This window comes from Panicum virgatum, chromosome 1K (genome assembly GCF_016808335.1).
Source record: "Panicum virgatum strain AP13 chromosome 1K, P.virgatum_v5, whole genome shotgun sequence".
Lineage (NCBI taxonomy): Eukaryota > Viridiplantae > Streptophyta > Magnoliopsida > Poales > Poaceae > Panicum > Panicum virgatum.
In genome coordinates this window covers 36,400,925-36,419,400 of record NC_053136.1, presented here as the reverse complement: position 1 = coordinate 36,419,400, position 18,476 = coordinate 36,400,925, and the positions used below count along the sequence as shown (strand labels likewise).

The window sequence follows — 18,476 nt, the reverse complement described above, 5'->3', positions numbered from 1 at the left end:
TCGTGTTTCAAAAAACAAAGCAGCGTGTGGAACATGCATGCACTCTGATCATTTATTTTATTTTCTGAGGTTGTGAACGATCCGCTCTGGCGCTCCCTGACAGTGACAGCACACAGCAGGCATCTCGTTGACCTCGAAGCCGGCGGAGCCCAAGAGCAACACGAACAACGCCGTGTTTAGTTCCAAAAATCAAAATTTCAAAAAAAAAATCCGGCATCTGTATGGAGACTTAAATCTAGACGAAATAAAAAACGCATTGCAACTGCTGCCTGTAAATCACGAGACGAATCTAATGAACCTAATTAGGCTGTAATTAGACGCACGGGAACGAGACAGTGATGGGGGGCATCGCCCCGACTCCGCCCCGCCCCCGCTGACAGGCTAAGCTGCTCCAGGCTTAGTTAGTGAAAAATTTTGAGTTTTGATAATATAGCACATTTCGTTGTTATTTGACTATTACTGTTTAATCATGAATTAATTAGTTTAAAAGATTCATCTCATATGAATAAGTTAACTGTGTGATTAGTTATTTTTAACTACATTTAATACTCCATGCATATGTCGAAAGATTCGATGTGACGAGTAGTGTAGGAAATTTTTGGAGAACTAAACAGAGCCTCAATGCCGCATGGGCTGCAAAAAGATCCATCACCTGAAGGATACAACACGCTCTATTGGACTGTTTTCTTCTTATTCGGCCCGCACGCGTCCTCTTAGGCTGACTGTTTTCTTTTTCATCCCATCACCTGAAGAATCCCATGCGCTCTCTTGGACTGTTCTCTTCTTATTCGGCCCCGCGCGCCCTCTTGGGCTGACTGTTTTTTTTTTCAGCCTGTCTCCTGAAGGATCCCATGCGCTCTCTTGGACTGTTTTCTTCTTATTCGGCTCGCGCCCGCCCTCTTGGGTTGACTTCTTTTTCAGACCATTATGTGTGGCGTGGCTATATAGCCCGGGTGATAAATTATTGCGGATGTTTGCCCAAATTTGATCCAATAACTAATTCAGCCAAATAGTTTGATTGTTTCTCTTGTTTTTACCTGCATTAAAGAGAACAAATGACAAGGCTCATGCTGTGTATCTTTGTTGCATGTGAGTGATTTATGGTTTCTACTATTTTACTTTTAGTACTTTCTTTTGTATTTCCCCTTTTTCTTCTAAACTTGCTCTTCACATGCCTGAAGCAGAGTAAAGCCTTCTAGAAGCCGTCGTCGCAACAGAATGCCTGCCGAGCTTCGTGGCCTTTGCAGGCCCCGTTTTCCTCTGACTGCTTCGTGCTGAACCAACTTTTTTTAGGAAATAACTAAAATGGTCCGGGCTCAAGCCACAAACAAACTAGAGCATTTCGGTTGTACGTTTACGGCAAAAATAAAGTCCAAACAAGAAATTAGAAAGCAGTGACTGACAAAGTAAGGAGAAGATAGTGCCATTTCTTGTATGTCTTCAATCTGCTGAGGCAGGTCAAAAAAAAAAAATCATTCGTGATGCAATCAGCTAGTTCCCAGCTTCCAGTAACATCTATCGTGCAAGCAAACCATCAAATGCTGATTTATTTTTTCAGCGAGGTCGGGGCTCCAGATCCTGGATATACACACGCTATGATGACGAGCCAATTGCCTTACAATGAACGAGAGACACTGCTGCAAATCTAGCATCCAAATGAGACCACTGATTGCCTATCATGCCTGTCCTGAGCCACCTGCGTCCTTCACTACCTCATAGACCGCCGAGAAATCTAGGTCCCCCAGCCCCAGGCTTCTGGCCTTCTTGAATGCCTGCGATCGAAAATTGCAGTGTCACATGTTTTCACTCAAACCCTGCGTTCTGTGAGGCATAGTGCAAGTCGAGAGGGGATGAAGGCGCACCTCATTCGCAGCTGCTGAGACCGGCATGGACACGGCGTTTTCATCTCCCAGGGCAAGAGCTAACCTCATGTCCTTCTGCTGATGTTTCAGAGGAAACGCAGGGCTGTAGCTGCCCTGCAGCATTGCAGGCCCCTTCAGCTTGAACATTGGGTTTGCAATGGCGCCGAGGTCCTATTGAAGCCAAGAAATACAGATGCAGCTATCAATCGTGACTGGGTGGAACGACAGGTTCACTGATATCTCAAAGAATAACAAGTGCCATACCAGTACGTCGAGAAGCGTCTGGGCGCTCAACCCACTTTTGTCGGCCAAACAGAGTCCCTCAGACAAAGGATTCATCATACTGCACCAAGAAACATAGTTGTACTCAGTTAGCTTACAAGCCACAAAGTTAAAGGGACTCTAAAATGTGCTAAACAGCAAAAAGGGGTTGTGCGCCTCTGACTGTGCAACAAGCATCTCAACAGAATCACATATGAGAGAGAAGGCCTATAAATTTAACGGATAAAATCAGGATGATTTGCAGTAGATATGCTGTTCAACAAAAGAAAGGCTCCGGTTTGCAGCAAGGAAAACCTCTACCATAATGTTATAGAGTTAGAAATCATTATCATTAAATAGTTGTTACAGACTCTTTTGTTGGTCGAGTCTACAGGAGGCGTCCCAGGTCAGCTATCCGGCAACAGGAAGATAGCGCAGCTTCCGAAGCAATCCCGGAAGATCAGGAGTAGTTAGCAAGTAGGAGTCGTTTCCTTTCTTTTAGTTATCTGTTGGAGATTTGTTTAGGAATTGGAGATCTCGTTTGTGGCACCTGATCTATAAAGGTAGCCTATATTGTAACTAGGGAATTCATCGAAGGAATAGAGTCCCGGACTGGGTCTATTCCTCGGTTGCTCTGGCGCACCTTGCCGCCGGCGACAAGGCCAGTCCTCGTCCTGCATCCTGCTACCCTATTCATTCATCTTCTCAATCCTCTCTTTTGCTTGTTTCTCCCCTGCGCACTCCACCTCCCAAGCATCGCCATACCAAATTGGTATCAGAGACCACAACTGGGGCATCGCCATTAGCGGCTTCCATGGACGGCCCCATCGACAACGATCCTCCGGCGACTGATTCGGAGAGATTGGTTGTTCAAGCTCACCACTCAAGTAATCAAGGTGCCTCCCGAGGAGAGCCGCCGTCGCGGCCGCGCCCTTGCCGTGACCTCCTACTGATCACTCTACCTGCTACCTACCTTCCCAGTAAAATAATAGATTTTTTTACTGCATGAAACCCTGCAGATGCACAAAAAAATATGGGAAATTTTTAGAAATCCCACGTGGTTACACCTTAATTATATAAAAATGACAGTACAATCAGTAATGTAATTATGAGGATCAAGTAATGTAATTTGTACATAAGTTAACCAGAAACATAATTGCCTCATCAACTTTTTAAAATCGAGCCCAATTGCAAATAATAAGGAATGAACAAAACAGGTTGGGCTAGAACGTGCATGTACAAAAGTTAAGGCCTATAAAGAAGTAATCCTAGAGATTTTAGAACAAATGAACAAGAAGTTAAAATGACCATGTTTGCCCTTATTTATTGCCCATATTTGGCACTAATTAATTTTTGCATGCACATACACTTTTCAAATAGGGTAAGAGGACTTGTTTTTTGGGTAAATTTTAAATCCTGAAATGAATTGTGTTTTGGGATGGAGGAAGTATAAAATAGACTAGAACCAACGCTGAATAGGCCACTACAAGCAACACAAAATAGATATGCATACATGTGTTTTTGACTGTTCGATGGAAAAAGCATGAAATGGATAAAAAAAAATTTAAATAGAGAATACAATCGCACAGCAAAGACACAATAGATGATTGGGTAAAACCTAAATCCAATCCCATCAATTAGTTGGGAAAAATTTACACTGCTAAACTGAAGCGCAAAAGCAGAGACACAACAAATGATCAGGTAAAACCTAGAATAATGAATCCAATCACATCAACGATTAGGAAGAAATCTAGACTGCTAAACCCTATCGCAAAGCAGATACAAAAAATGAGCGGGCACAACCTAAATTCTGAATCCAACCAAACAGCATATCAAACTATACTAATCTCATGAATTGATCGGTTAAAAGCTACACGACCAAAGCGAATCGCACACCAGAGATAGATAGACCAATCTAATCAACAGAAAAAACCTAAGTTAATACCATGAGAACAGAATGGAACTGGAAGAGGAACAACGACAGGAGCAGATCACAGGGGCAATCGATCGAAATCAACCAAACAAAAGTGCAAAAACATGAAATCTACAAGGGAGTAAGAACAATAACGGAGGAAATCTTCGAATCGCCATACCTACGCATCTGTCTGAGAACCGCGGCACCCCTGGCGGAGACCACGCTCTTGACGGAGAACGAGAGAAAGGGGAAAGTGAATGGTCTAACAGGGAGATTAGAAGGCGCGGCTCAAAACAACTTGAAACTGTAGACACAAACATGCAAACCAGCCTTTCGATGCAAACTATGGAAACTTCAATCTGGGTCATCGGATCAACATCCAAGGGGCATGGGGGATTGAGTAATTTTACAATCTGGACCCGCCCTTGGATTGGGCATGGGGGATTGAGTAAAGGTAGCCTAGATTGTACCTAGGGAATTCATCGAAGGAATAGAGTCCCGGACTGGGTCTGTTCCTCGGTCGCTCTGGCACACCTTGCCGCCGGCGACAAGGGCAGTCCTCGTCCTGCATCCCGCTACCCTATTCGTTCATCTTCTCAATCCTCTCTTTTGCTTGTTTCTCCCGTGCGCACTCCACCTCTCAAGCATCGCCATACCAATAGTAAAAAGGATAAATGCTCCCCCAAAAATGCAACATACCAATTATGCAACATACCAACATAACACTAGGTTATATAGATAAAATGAGCATACATAATATTGCATTTAGGTGCTCCCAAGTCCCAAATATGCATTATTCTGTTCTTTTGTTTGCATGCATTCACATTATGATCCACTAAATAAACATAAGTACCAAGATTTGTCATGTCACAATGATATCAATAGATTTGTAATCATGAGTACTTGAATCTTTACATTTTCAGTGATTTGATGTCTATATGCTTTTCAACTGCCCAAAATAAACAGTTACCTTCCCATGATCATGTTGACCACAAGCTTCATCTTCGCTCCATTTCCAATCTCTCCCAAAAAGAATGACTTTTTCCCAAGTACATCAAATGCAGGAACCATTTCATCATACAATGTCTGAAATGTAAAAGGGCGATTCAAATGAGCAAACAAGATATGGTAGGGGTATGGTTAAGTCATATGTGGTGTTCAAGGTTTTTAAAGCGGTAAGGCGAGGCGAGGCGATGCGCCACCGCTCGGACGCCTAGGCGATAAGGCGTGAGGCGAGGCGACGCATTATTTATTTGTAAAACACGTTCGTTTACCTCTAAAACACATACATTTACCTGTAAAAGAAAAGGAAAAATAGAGGACCACTGGGCCTAAAGGTGGAAAACAGGCCCAAATCAGCCCAACCCAATTTAACCCATCCCCCCATCCCACCCCACCCCACCCCACCTTATCCAACCCTACCGCCGCCTCTGCCTCTCCTCGACTCCTCCCATCCCGCCGCCGAGGCCTCTCCTCCCATCCCGCCGCCGCCTCTGCCTCTCCTCCTCCGACCGCGTCGCCGCCGCCGCCTCCTCCTCCTCCTCAGCCGCTGCTGCTACCCTCCTCCGCCTCCGCCTCTGCCTCCTCCGTCGCCGGCTCGCCGCCCACCCCTGCCTCCTCCGCCGCCGCCAGCACCTGCCTCCGCCCGATGCAAGACCAGAGGAGGAGGAGGAGGAGGAAGGGCAGGAGGCGGCGGCGCAGCTCCGTCCCCCGGTGGCGCAGCACTTGAACACCGGCCAAGGCGAGGAATGGTAAGGCGACGCCGACGCCCAGCTTTTTTTTTCCGCTCGGACGCCTAGGCGACGCCTTAAAAACCTTGGTGGTGTTATCTTTTGGCAGGGCAGTGCTATTTATATCTAATAACTTACATGTTATAAGTAACAAGCACTAGTGAGTTTCACTCCTTAAACAACAACATGCCTTGATAAACAAGTTGTCCAATTAAAAGAGGTTAATATATGTATCATACCTCACTAAACTACAGTGACTTGTTTACTCATTTTCTCAGTTAAGACCAAAGTAAACCCAGATACAGGGGTGAACATCATTGATACTAGAATGTCAAGGAACATTATGATTACTAGATCAAAAGCAATCAAATAATGCATAGGTCCTAACAAGAACTACACTGAACCCAAATGTAGCAAACTTAGTTATTTCCATGGATGAAGGATGGTGTCACTTTGGAGGTTCTGTGAAGTACCATAAGCATTCTGTGAAGTATCATAAGCTCATAAAGACAGATACTTTGCAGCAATAGTTATAAAGGATCATCTTAAACTCAGAACACAGCGAATAACCTTGTCCCCGGCAGCAAGAATGACCAATTGACCATCTTCAGCTGGTTTTTTGCTCCCTGAAACAGGAGCTTCAATGAAAGCGCCGCCTTTTCGTTTAACTTCCTAAAAAATGATCGAAGAAGAACAAATCTCAGTAGACTATTGATAAACCTTATGCATATGGTAACCCTGATGGGAAGTTATAGATATTTAAAGTAGGGAGGACATAAATCTGCTACGTATGCTGTGTTCATACAGTCCACAAACAAGATGCTATGGAATTCATCTCAGACTAGGCACGTGTGCACTAGTTCATACATCATACACATGACGGTGCACTTGTGCACATGATGATGCGTTTATGCCTACAGCATAGAGCAGGATTTCCATGGACAACAGATTTATGACTAAATGGATTTTTCAGGAAATACCCAACAGCATGTAAGAGCATCTCCAACAGTTCGTTCCCTATGCAAGTTCCTCATCACCTAACAATTGGCAAACTGGGCTCTCTTGTGCGCAAAAATACGCACGCCTTCGTCATTCCCCATCGGCTCTTTTTTCCCGTCGCCATCTTCTTCCCGCACCCTTCTCCCCCTTAGCGCCGCGCCTCCTTCCCTTTGGCACATCAACCTGGAACACGATGCCGGCGTCCTAGGGTTCATGTATGCCTTGGATCCTCTAGTTTTTTCATCTAGGGCAAGGTCCTGCCGCCATCGTACTGATTTCGGCCGCCACGGTGCATCACCGGAGCAAGAGGCAAAACAGAACCCCCTTGTCGTCCTCTTTCTTTTCCCTCAAATTCCAAGCCCTCTCATGCCCTAAATCGCCGGCAATCTGGCTTGCAAGAAGCTCCTGTCCGCTAGCCATGTCTGTCAGCCATGGAAGTTTCTCGTGGAATTAATCTTGTGGGACAACTTCTCATTTTTGGGAGTAACAATAGGGAACTATTGGAGATGGATTTTTTTTGCCTCCCCATACATATTTGGGGAGTTAGCAAACAACAAGTTTTGAGAAGAAAATATTGGGAACTGCTGGAGATGCTCTAAGGAAATTTGATTTTTCTTCCTTGCCTCCACTACCATATTCCTTTCCTCATTTCATAATTCTATTGATGGAAAATGCACATAAGGTGGTACATGTACATACTTTAACAATCACTCTTCCCTTACTCATTCTATAACTCGATGTACTAGTGAGTACAAATAATTAGAAGACGGGAATGAAAATCAAACTCTAGGCACATTAGAATTCGATACGGTGGTTGAACATGCAGTTATGCGAGCAAGCTGGGGAAACCACAATCCTCTTATTATAAGCAATCTGGGACATTCTGGAAGTGGTATATACTACCATACCCAGTAGTAAGCCAAGCAGAAATCAAGGGGAATGCCAATCATTAAGTTTTATACATTGCAGGTGATCCGCCGAAAAAACAACTATTCAAACTATAGACTTGTATTAGTAGAGTTGTTTGCTGAATCCTAGTGGCAATCCATACAGACATACACCCAGACAGTCAAAAGATCATACCATCTACTAGTATGCAATCAATCAAATAGTCCTTAAAAGAAAAGAAAAAACAAGCACTACGGACGATACCTCACTAATCTTTGAAGAAGTTGCGGCATCGACAGTGGACATGTCGATATAGCCTATGCCATCCCCGATCTGCTCGAGCACGCCATCCTTGTCGAAGACAACCTAGATGCAAAGGAGGAAGGGGTTTGCAAATCAATACAATACCAGAGAGAGAGAGAGAGAGAGAGAGAGAGAGAGAGAGAGAGAGAGAGAGAGAGAGAGAGAGAGAGAGAGAGGTCGCGCTTTAGCAACACTATAGAGGTGCCACGAATCGAGCGCTTACGGATAGGGCGGCGCTGGGGTCGGAGAGCATGGCGATGGTGTATCTGCACTTGGCGACGACGGCGGCGGGCGTCTCCCCGACGGTGGCGCCGAGCGCGACGAGCTCTTGGCACTAGGAGAACAGCGCGGCTTAATCGGATGAGACTACTGGAGGGGACGACGGATCCGGGATTGAACCGCGCGGCGGCGCTCCCAGTAGATAGATAGATAGATACCTTGGCGGTGGTCCGGTTCCAGACGGTGACGCGGTAGCCGTGGCGGAGGAGGTTGGTCGCCATTGCCTTGCCCATGATGCCCAGCCCCAGGAAGCCGACCTCCATCTCTACCTCCTCGGCTCCTCCCGCCCCAGCCCTCTCTCTCCTCTCCTCTGTGTGCGAGACGCAGCAGCCGCTGGGATACACTTGTTCAGTTGTGTTCAACCTAGAGGCTAGAGAGCGCCGGCCGCGCAGCACAAACCCTCTCCCTCGCCTGCCAATCCTCGATTTCTTTACAATTTTGCCTCTTTTTTTATCACGGATCATTTTTGTCGCTCTCCCAATCCGATCGGATTTGTCGTTGCTGTTGCGCCAGGTCTACGGAGCTGGAGCGCCGCGCCGCCGTCGACGGGGCGTCGGACGGCCGGGATGGGGGCGCGGCCTGCCGGAGCAGCCCACCTGTCAGCAGCAGCGGCCGGGCTCGGCCTAGATGTGTGGCGGGTGCGCGTGACACCACAGGCACCGGCTCGGTCGTCCTCGCTCGCTGTCGCTGCCGGCCGCATCAGCTCGGCGCGGCCGAACAGCGCGCGCCGGGGCGGCGCCCGCTGGAGATTCCACACGTGGCCATTGGCTTGCTGCTGCAACCTTGATCGTTGTTGGGCCTCGAGGAGCTTTTTGGTGGCCTGACAAGCCCAGCCCAGCCGAGTTTGATGAAAAGAGGCTCTAGTAGCATCAGCATGTGGCCCGTACGCACAAGACCAAAGTTTTGTTTCTGTGGTTGAATTCCAGGCCCTTTTCGGCGACGGATCTATTTATGAGAAACGGCCGAGGTATCGGCGGCTTTTTTATTTTTATATTTTTTGAAAACGTTTTTTTACAGAAATGTATTTTCGGTTCCACATTTTACAGTTTTGTACCCTACCGCCCGGCAGGGGGGTGGCAGGCTCCCACCAGAGACCTCCACGCAAAAACAATTTATATTTATTTACATGTAGGGCTCCCACTAGGGGCCTCCACACAAAAACAATTTATATTTATTTACATGTAGATCTCTGCCGCCCCCCCCCCCCCCCCCCCCGCCGGGCGGCAGTCACCTGCCGCCTGGTGGAGGGGCGGCAGGCAGCCTGCCTCTCGGCAGGGGAGCGGCAGGCTCCCCCCCAAATATAAAAGCTGAGCTCCTTCCCTCGCACCCTCATTTACTGCCCACGAGATCCAGAGAGGGGAGACGGAGACAGGAGGGGTGAGGGAGGTAATTCCACCGGCGAAGCCCTACCGGATTTTGGATCCGAACCACAGGTAACCAATATTTCTCTACTATTATAGACTTGTTTCTAAAATAATTATGAATTAGAATAGATTTAGTTTTTAGATAGTTAAATATAGAATAGTAAACTTAGAATGACAATACCTCATTGCTATTGCAGCATAAGGCAATGGCTGCCTCCAATTCTGTTGGATTTTCATGGACTGAAGAAAAATCTAGTATAATTCTTGAGATCATGACACATCTTGTAATAAGTAAGAAGTTGAATCCATTAGCGAATGGTACAATAGAGATGGTGTTATCCAAATTAGAAGAGTTTAAAGATATCAAATTGTTTTGAGGTTTTACAACGCAAGATGTAAAGGGACACCTTCTAAAACGCTGTAAGATGTATATGAGGGTATATGAACTAGCTAATCATCCTAATGTTATTGGTTTCGTACAAAGTACTTCTACGATATGGATGCGGTCAGAGGTGTATGAGATGCACATTAAGGTAACTATCATTCGGATCTAATATCTATAGTCATTTGTAATCCATATTTCGTAAATTTTAAAATTGTTGTGTAATTATATGCAAGGATTACCTCGAGGACACGGAGGTGATTAACAAATCAATCCCAAATTTTCGTAAATTGGTATGTATCTTCGGAGGAGTCATGCCACAAACAAGACGAAGGAGGCGTGAAAGATCTTCGGGTGATAGTACTTGGCCTCCGCAATCACATAGAATCGGAGGTTCGTCAAGTCAAACTGCACCCCCTCCAGCACCAAGTTCTGTTAACTGGGATGACGACCTAGATGACTTCATACCCCTCAAATCATGGCCTCCAAGACCTGATGTTTCTCCCCCTGTACATGAAAGTAGAACCATAAAAAAGAGAAAGGGAAAGTTAAGAGGTTCATCAAGTCAAGCTGCACCACCTCCAGCACCAAATTCTGTTAACTGGGATGACGACCTAGATGACTTCATACCCCCCCGAACTATGGCCTCCAAGAAATGACATGATGTGTATCATATGGTGTTATGGTGTTGATCGGTCTAGATTGTGAAGTAAATTGTGACGGGGCGGCAGGCCTCCTCTACCTTTAATTGCAATACTTATATGTTTGCTATGTTTGATTGCAATGATTATATTTTTTGTGAAACTTGAACCCTGTGTGGATCTATGACTCGGTCAAGTAGAGCTGGCGTTCAGAATTATTTGATTTGTTTAATTGGTGCTTGTGCTAAAGGTGGCCACAAACCATGTGTCCAAGCATTTGGGGCTGACCAATTTGAAACAATGAACGAAATTTAAACTGAACGTTAAATAAGATACCACATAAGATATTACATTGAAGGTTTCATTCATTACAATCAAATTCTATAGAAATACGCACTGTCAACTAATTAAACAAGACATTTAGGCATACTACATACACAATATACTTAGTTTCGTACAAACAAATACATTGGAAGGTGTGTCGTGCACAAATACATGCGGCGAATTCTTGTAGGTGGAGCCGACCCATCCGTTGGATTCCCGGAAGGTCCAACCTCGGCAGCAGCAGTGGGTACTGAAAGCTGTGGGCACTTTTTGTAAGTGTGACCGTCCGCTCCACACAAGTTGCAATATTTTTTTTTCATTCCAGCCTCGGACTCGTCCATTCCGTTCCGGATACGACGTGTCTGCCGTCGGCCTATGCCCCTCTTCGTAGCTAGATCAGGGATGAGCATTGGATGGGGATTTTTTTGAGTGAATGGGCCTAGAATACCGATGCCGTATATCTCATGACACCAAGTCTGTGCTGCGGCTTCTTTTGTGAAATATTGAGAAACATCTGACGCAGCATCTAACACAGATACAGAACAAGCCGCGATGACATAGGAGCATGGTAAGTGATGCACCTTTTGCTTCTGGCATCGGTAGAACACCCTCCCGTCAATGGTTATCAAGATTTCTTGAATTACCCTTTGTCTGCGGGCACCCTGTCCGGTCCTGTTCCTGCATGATACCTCAAATCTTTGCTCCTTTGTACCCATCGATATGACTGAGTGAAATCGAGCCTTTTCAATTTTTTCCTCCATGTACTCATTGATCCTTCTACAAAAACGCACTCCTGGATCATAAAATAAGGAAGCGGCTGATGCGTACCACTCCCTAAAATACCTTATGCATCCATCCATGATGAACTCAACAATGCCAACAAGAGGAAATCCACGAACACGACGCATTTCCATATTGTAACACTCAGCATGGTTGGTCGTCTCGATTCCGTAACGCCTCCCATCTGTATCATACAGAAGTGACCGCTTCTCTTTAGGCGCACCATCAATTCACTGTGGAAATGGCTTAGCATGTCCAGCTACTGAATCTGTAGAACATCTCCTGCTGGATGATGAGGCCTGGCTCTTAAGCAATTCGGCGCTCATATCATCAATTATACCCCACAAAGCATCGAACTTCCTCTGCTGATTCTGAGTGCACAATCGCTTGAACAAATTCATCAGATCCTTGTTCTTGAACCGCTCATAAAAATTAGCAGTCATATGCCTCACACACCACCTACTGACAACATCTGGCCATATAGGAAGTGAAAATAGACTACCTTCTTGTAACTGCCTTATAGCTACAAGGAGACCTGCATGTCTATCACTGATAAGGCAAACATTAGGCCTTCCAACAACAACGTGATTCTTCAGACGTTCAAAAAACAAGTACCAGCTTTCTGTATTCTCATTCTCAACAAAGGCAAAGGCGATGAGAACTATCTACTTTTTACAATCAATTCCGATTGCCGTCAATATTGTTCCCTAATATTTCGCTGTCAGAAAAGTGTCGTCAATACACAGAACAGAAAGGCAGTAAATGAATGCCCTCACACATGCTCCAATGCAGAAGAAATCTTGCAGCAGAATGCTTGGCCCCCGTGACAAGCTCTGTACACTGTATGTATCAAAAGCACTTTCAGGATTTCTGTGCACAATTACTTCAAGCATACGAGGTAGGTTGTCCTATGATGCTTCATAAGTGCCAAACCTCATCTCAAATATTTTTTGTTTAGCCCGCCAAGCCTTTGCATAGCTGATCACGTACTGAAAATTCTGTTCAATGTCCCTAATTATCAATGCAGGCTCGTAATCCATTTTGTCAAGAATCACCTCATACATCTTCTTAGCCACGAAAGTTGATGTGATATTACGATGATGTCCCACAACACCTGTCAATCTACAAGTATGTGGTGTAACAATTGAACATTCCCAGTGTGTCTTGAACTTTCCCTTATAGGCATGCACTCGCCATGTACAGTCTCTATCTGCATACCTCACCTCGTATTCTTTGCTGCTAAACTTCAGTACTCTGAATTCCTTCCTCAGAGATACAGCCTAGAGCTTCACAGCATCCTCCACATCCTCAATGGTACGATACTTTGCCCCTTGTACAACCTCATTCACTCTGTATTCAAACTCCGAACTCCTAATATCTTGTACCACTGGATTCCCAAAACCCTCTTCATGCCATTCACCTAGCACTGGGAAGCGCTCATCGTCCTCATCGTCCGATGAGTCCCCACATTGCTCCATTACTCGCGCATCCTGGTCTTTTTTCTCCATGTCCTCCACAATTCCAGGTATCCCCCCGCATTCATCTGCTAAACCTTGTGGTTCTGGTTCTGGTTCTGGAGCTTGCACGTTCTCTTCTTCTTTATCCTCTTTCATCTCTTCATTCCAGTCAGATGTTGTGTGTTGACCCTTCACCTAAATCACCGGCCTTCTGGTGAATCTGAATTACCATTGCGAGAGGCCACACACTTTCAAGAGCTGCGTGCATGTAATGTTGTCATTCTTCCGTACTACTTATAGGCGTCAACTCCCAGAAATCCCCATTAGTTTTCCAGGAAGTCAAGGTATGAACCGTAAGCAAATGGATCTTTGGATTCAAACTGAACTTTCTGTGAAGACATTTCTGTATGGACTCAAAACTCCTCTCTAGGGGTTTATCTAGACTGCACTGTCTTCTTTTCAATGCTGATAGATTTACTCTATAGGAATCATGAGTAATTCTATAGAAGTCACCGTAATGAACTTGAAACGCCACCTTGCTCGACATATCTGGCCATCCAAAGACTTTATTTTAATTAATCCAATATCTAGAAATATGATATGACTTCAATTATAATCACTAATCCGAACCCTAAGTGCTTGCAATAATAAAAAAATATTAATCATAGAATTAAATATACAAAAAAATTTCAATGAGAAAGTCGAGAAATTACCCCCTCACCCCTCCTCTCAACCTCTCTCCTCTCTGGATCTCGTGGGCAGAAAATGAGGATGCGAGAGAAGAGACTCAGCTTTTATATTTGGGGAGCCTGCCCCCCCCCCCCCCCCCCCCCCCCCGGCCGGGAGTCAGGCTACTTGCGCGTTATGCAGTCAAGTCTTCGGATTCTTAAACTGACCACTATAGGTAGTCAAGAATGTCATGCCATGCTACTTGCGCGTATCAGACAACCATTTCCCGCGCGGGAGCTGACGGATCCTCGTCTCCGTCTCCGCTGCCAAACTGCTGTCGCATGCTGGCGATGCTGCAGTAGTGGTTGATGGTCTCATTACTTTTTTTTCCCATGTTTGGGAACGGCGCACAATAATCCCAGTTGCCAACTTGCCATGCATGCAGGCATCCCTTTCCAATTATCAGTGCGTGGAGCAGAAATCGACAGGCTTATGACGATGGCTTGCTTATCAGTAACTCCACTTCAGTCATTTGTCCACATAGTTAATTACTTCATCAGACAAACATGGACTGAAGATATACATCGCTAACAGCAAACTGAACAAAATTATTAGCATCTCTGACCGAGGCGCCTCTCGCATACTGCCTCCTTGAATTCATCTACCTCATCGCGCATTGACCTGGACCCGAGCAACTCATTTCTTTTGCTCCTCTTGCTCGATGCAATTCAAGACCGTAAACGTCCACGACGCGGCTGCTCGTTCCAACAACCCACTCGCGCGCTGCCCCATTTGACCACTCCATGATTCAATTCGAGCCCAAATCGACAGGCTTATTATAAATTGCACTCATCATACGACAACTTGGCAAGTGGGTGCAGATTAGTCCAATAATTTATAAAATGCTCAGTTTAGTATAATAACTTGACAACTAAGTGTAGATTGATCCAACAACTTAGAAATAGCTTAATTTAGTGCAATAACTTGGTAAATTGGTGCATTCACAGTCGAAATATTACACGACACTGTGTTTGCTAACATTAGGTTACAATAAAGAGTATATTCACGTCGGAACATATTATTTGACCATAGGTTTCGTGTCGCAATGGACACCAATAATTTTATTCCCAAAATAAATTAATTATGGTTTTATTAAAAATAATATGTTATTTAACTACCATTACAACAACAACATATTAAGCAAAGTAGATAAACGTCAATAATTCTTAACTATTATACATGGAAATTATTGATGGTGATCCGTGTGATCCGGTTGTTGCTTTTCAACTATGTATATTTTTTATTAGTTCAAATTCAATCAAATTTTAGAATTACACCATTAGCATCACTCAAACACTGAAGTCAATAAAAGAGACCCTAAACCCTTGGGTTTCTTCTGTGCTTCTGCTCATATGTATTCAACAATGCTCATGTCTGTTTCTATTTATTTAGCTCATTTTTCTTTTCTAACAAATCTAGGAGGCTTTAAAAATATATGTATCAAGCTCATAAAAAGTATCAATAGTTTGTATCATCATATTGGCTTTTCTAGCTTAATAGTGCATATAATCAAACATATCAAAAATAGTAAGGGTGAATTTCTCAATATTGAATATCAAATTAAATAGGTTTAATTAAAATTAAATCACTTTACAAAATAATTAATGTAAAGATATAATATTAATTTCTAAACACTAAGGGTTCTTATCGTGGTTAAATACATTGCCACGCAGGTGCAACACGAAAATCAATGGTTAAATAATACTTAATAATTTGTCTTAATGTGAATATACTCATTATTGATACTTTGCATTAGTTATATTGGTGTGTAATGTTTGATGTGTGAATGCACCTATTTACCAAGTTATTGCACTAAATTGAACATTTTAATAGTTGTTGGACTGATCTGCACCCACATGTCGAGTTATTGTACTAATTGAGCATTTTACAAGTTGTTGGACCAATTTGCACTTACTTGACAAGTTGTTATATAGTGGGCGCAATTTACTCTACTGTAATTATCATATAGATGCGTCTGTGTCAGTCGTCAGTGCAGGCTCCAGATAGCTACTTCATCAGACAAACCTGAACTGAAGATATTGCTAACAGATGGAATAAAATTAGCATCGTCTCTGACCGAGACGCCCTTCGCACACTCTCGTGGCTCGGCTCATCCGATCCAATTCATCTAGCTACTAGCCAGTAAGGTCATTGCAGCGACGGATCGACCTGGCAGATCGAACTCGAACAGCTTGATCATTTCCTTTGCTTCTCTAGGTCCGGTCGACGCAGTGCAAGGACCGCAGCCCTTCTTTAATCTCGCTGCACGTTCAACCTGCTGATTTGCTGGCTAATTAGCCAACGCGCATTCCCACCGCGCGACGCATGCATGATTCGTTTGGGAGATGCGTGGAAATGCCAACGCGATGAGGTGGTTTATTTGCCGGTAAGCTCGCTGGATCAGATCATCATCACGTACCCAGCAGCAGCTAGCGCGACTAGCAGCAGGCCCTCTAGCTAGTAGTCGATCTTCTCTCTGCACATACCTCTCTGATCGGCCGTTCTCAATCCACGGAACGCCTGCTTTGGATCGTCCAGCAGGCTCAGTCCAGTCAATGTTGGTTTCCGCGGCGTCGCTGTCGTCTACTACGCACGGGCTGGCTGGCTTCACGTGGAGACGAAGAATTGAAGAAGGGGGGGGGGGGGGGGGGGCAGAGGATGAATTGGGGGGAGTCAAGTTGATCGAGCTCGTTCTGAGATCACCGGGCCGGGCACGGCAGCACACGGTACGAGATGATACAGTTTTTGCAGAAAATGGACATTTGCTTTACTGATCGATGATCTTGTCAAAGGCAAAAACAGAATGATAATGGATGCACGTCCCAACAGGAAGGTCTGAACGAAGATGCTTCATTCTGTTTTGGTCTTTCTCACCGCTAGACAATGCCCACATTTCCACTGAATTGAAGGTCCAGGTCAACATGCTCCTTCACGCGCTGACTAGCAGAAGAGCCATGGTGACGGTTACGAGGTTGCCAATGAGAAATGGGGAGAAAAATACCTCTCTCATCAGTTATCCACGGCGCTAAGACGGACTCCAACAATAAAAGTCATTTTGGAGAGGTAAATTGGCATTTGCTTTCTGTGTACATTATTTTTCATTCCCCTCTCATCCCACCGGCTCCGACAGAGGCAAAACAATCGCATTTGCAATCCTCTGCCGCTGCCCACGCCGAGAGAGGACAGCCCGTGCCTGCGCCTCGCCTCCTCCACCGGAGGAGAGGGAGCCGCTGCTCGCCAACCTCCACCGCCGCGGCCTCCACCGAGCCGCCAGGAGAGAGAGGGAGGCCCGCCGCCGTCGCAGGGGAGGGGAGAAGGGAGGCGGAGCAGGAGGGACGCCGCGCCGGCCCCGCCGCCGCAGCTGGCCCGCTGCTCTGCGGCCGCGCCCGCCGGCCATGGACACGGCGGATGAACCGGCCCGCCCCGGCCGCGGGGATGGAGAAGCGGCGCCGCCCGTTGCTCCCTCCTTCATCCCTCCCGACGGGGCGGCCTCCCCTTCTCCCGCGGCAGAGCAGGCCCATGTCGTCGTCCCCTTCTCCCGCCGCGGCCCCTCCCCTGCTCCTGCTCGGGGCCGCCGTCCCCTTCTCCAGTGGCAGAGCAGGCCCGCGCAGGCGGCCATGGATTGGGCTCGAGCTCCGGCGTCGGCTCTCTGCGGTGGCGGCAGCAGCAGCTTCGGGCCGGCGGCGGCAGCAGATCTCGATGCCGCGGGGCGTTCGACTCCCGCCGGCGCTCCTCCACCGCGCTTGCCTCCCACCGGCATTCCTCCTCCGCGCCGCCGCCCCCGTGCACCCTCCGCGTCGCCGCCACCACTCGCGAAATGCATTCGAGGAGAGAGGGGATGCATTTTTACACCTCCTCTCTCCTCGGAGGGAAACTGCCTCGGGTTTTTGCCTCTGCTGTTGGAGAGGGATTTTGCGATGCACAGTACCAACTCGAGATGAAAAATGGATTTTCCTCCGCTGTTGGAGTCAGTCTAAGCGTGGAATTGAAAACCGTGCAGGATTGCATCGCTCATGGTTTCTTCATAGGCTGTAAGCTGTTTCAAAGAAGCCAGCAGTAGTAAGGATAAGGGAGCGAGGACACAAAGTAGACCAACTACGACCATATACATTGCATCATCCAATCCAGCACACACGGACGGACGATGCGGCTGCGATGCTCCTTCCGAGAACCAGCGGGTCCCTGTCCGATTTGGTCACTTCCCTTGCCCGACCGCAATCCGCGCCCGTCGAATGGGATGGAATGGAATCATGCGGCAGCTGGCGCCTGGCAACTGGTTACTGCACCGTAACCCAATTTTGTCAACGAAACTTTCATCATCTCATTCATCTCCGACTCCAAGCACTAGTGGAGACGGCCTTTTCTCCCGGTTCTCGACTAGCCTTAGTTCCGATTTTCGAACCGAGATACGCAGTCCAGGGCTGAGGTCACACAAACTTTAATCCCGAGTCTAATAACCGGGATTAAAGGATATGTGCAAAGTAAAAAATATTCTGCGCGACCCAGGATTCAAATCTGAGATATCTCACTTTGCACGTAGCTTCCTTCCCACCCCACCTACA

At 46.1% G+C, this 18,476-nt stretch overlaps 1 protein-coding gene across 2 annotated transcripts; it reads right to left on the bottom strand.

Moving 5' to 3' along the window:
* Positions 1 to 1,399: 1,399 nt before the first annotated feature.
* Positions 1,400 to 8,659, bottom strand: LOC120705234 (glyoxylate/succinic semialdehyde reductase 1-like). Of its 2 annotated transcripts, XM_039989701.1 has the most exons (8): positions 8,396 to 8,657; positions 8,182 to 8,292; positions 7,920 to 8,021; positions 6,339 to 6,440; positions 5,009 to 5,124; positions 2,127 to 2,205; positions 1,863 to 2,033; positions 1,400 to 1,772 (listed from the first exon to the last, which is right to left on the bottom strand). In XM_039989701.1, exons 1-8 carry the CDS (start codon positions 8,498 to 8,500, stop codon positions 1,677 to 1,679), a joined length of 882 nt encoding a protein of 293 aa, XP_039845635.1. In that variant the 5' UTR covers positions 8,501 to 8,657; the 3' UTR covers positions 1,400 to 1,676. The 2 variants fall into 2 exon arrangements, with proteins under 2 accessions (XP_039845635.1, XP_039845639.1); XM_039989705.1 differs by lacking the exon at positions 6,339 to 6,440 and having other exon boundaries at positions 8,396 to 8,659.
* Between the last annotated feature and the right edge of the window lie 9,817 nt (positions 8,660 to 18,476).

What these genes read in the sequence shown, in the direction of transcription:
- LOC120705234 (XM_039989701.1), bottom strand. Translation starts at nt 8,500, where the DNA reads ATGGAGGTCGGCTTCCTGGGGCTGGGCATCATGGGCAAGGCAATGGCG. An exon ending in CTTCTTCAAAGATTAGTGAG is followed by an intron (nt 6,441 to 7,919) that starts GTATCGTCCGTA and finishes ATCATTTTTTAG; the next exon opens with GAAGTTAAACGAAAAGGCGG. An exon ending in TTCTTGCTGCCGGGGACAAG is followed by an intron (nt 5,125 to 6,338) that starts GTTATTCGCTGT and finishes TTTACATTTCAG; the next exon opens with ACATTGTATGATGAAATGGT.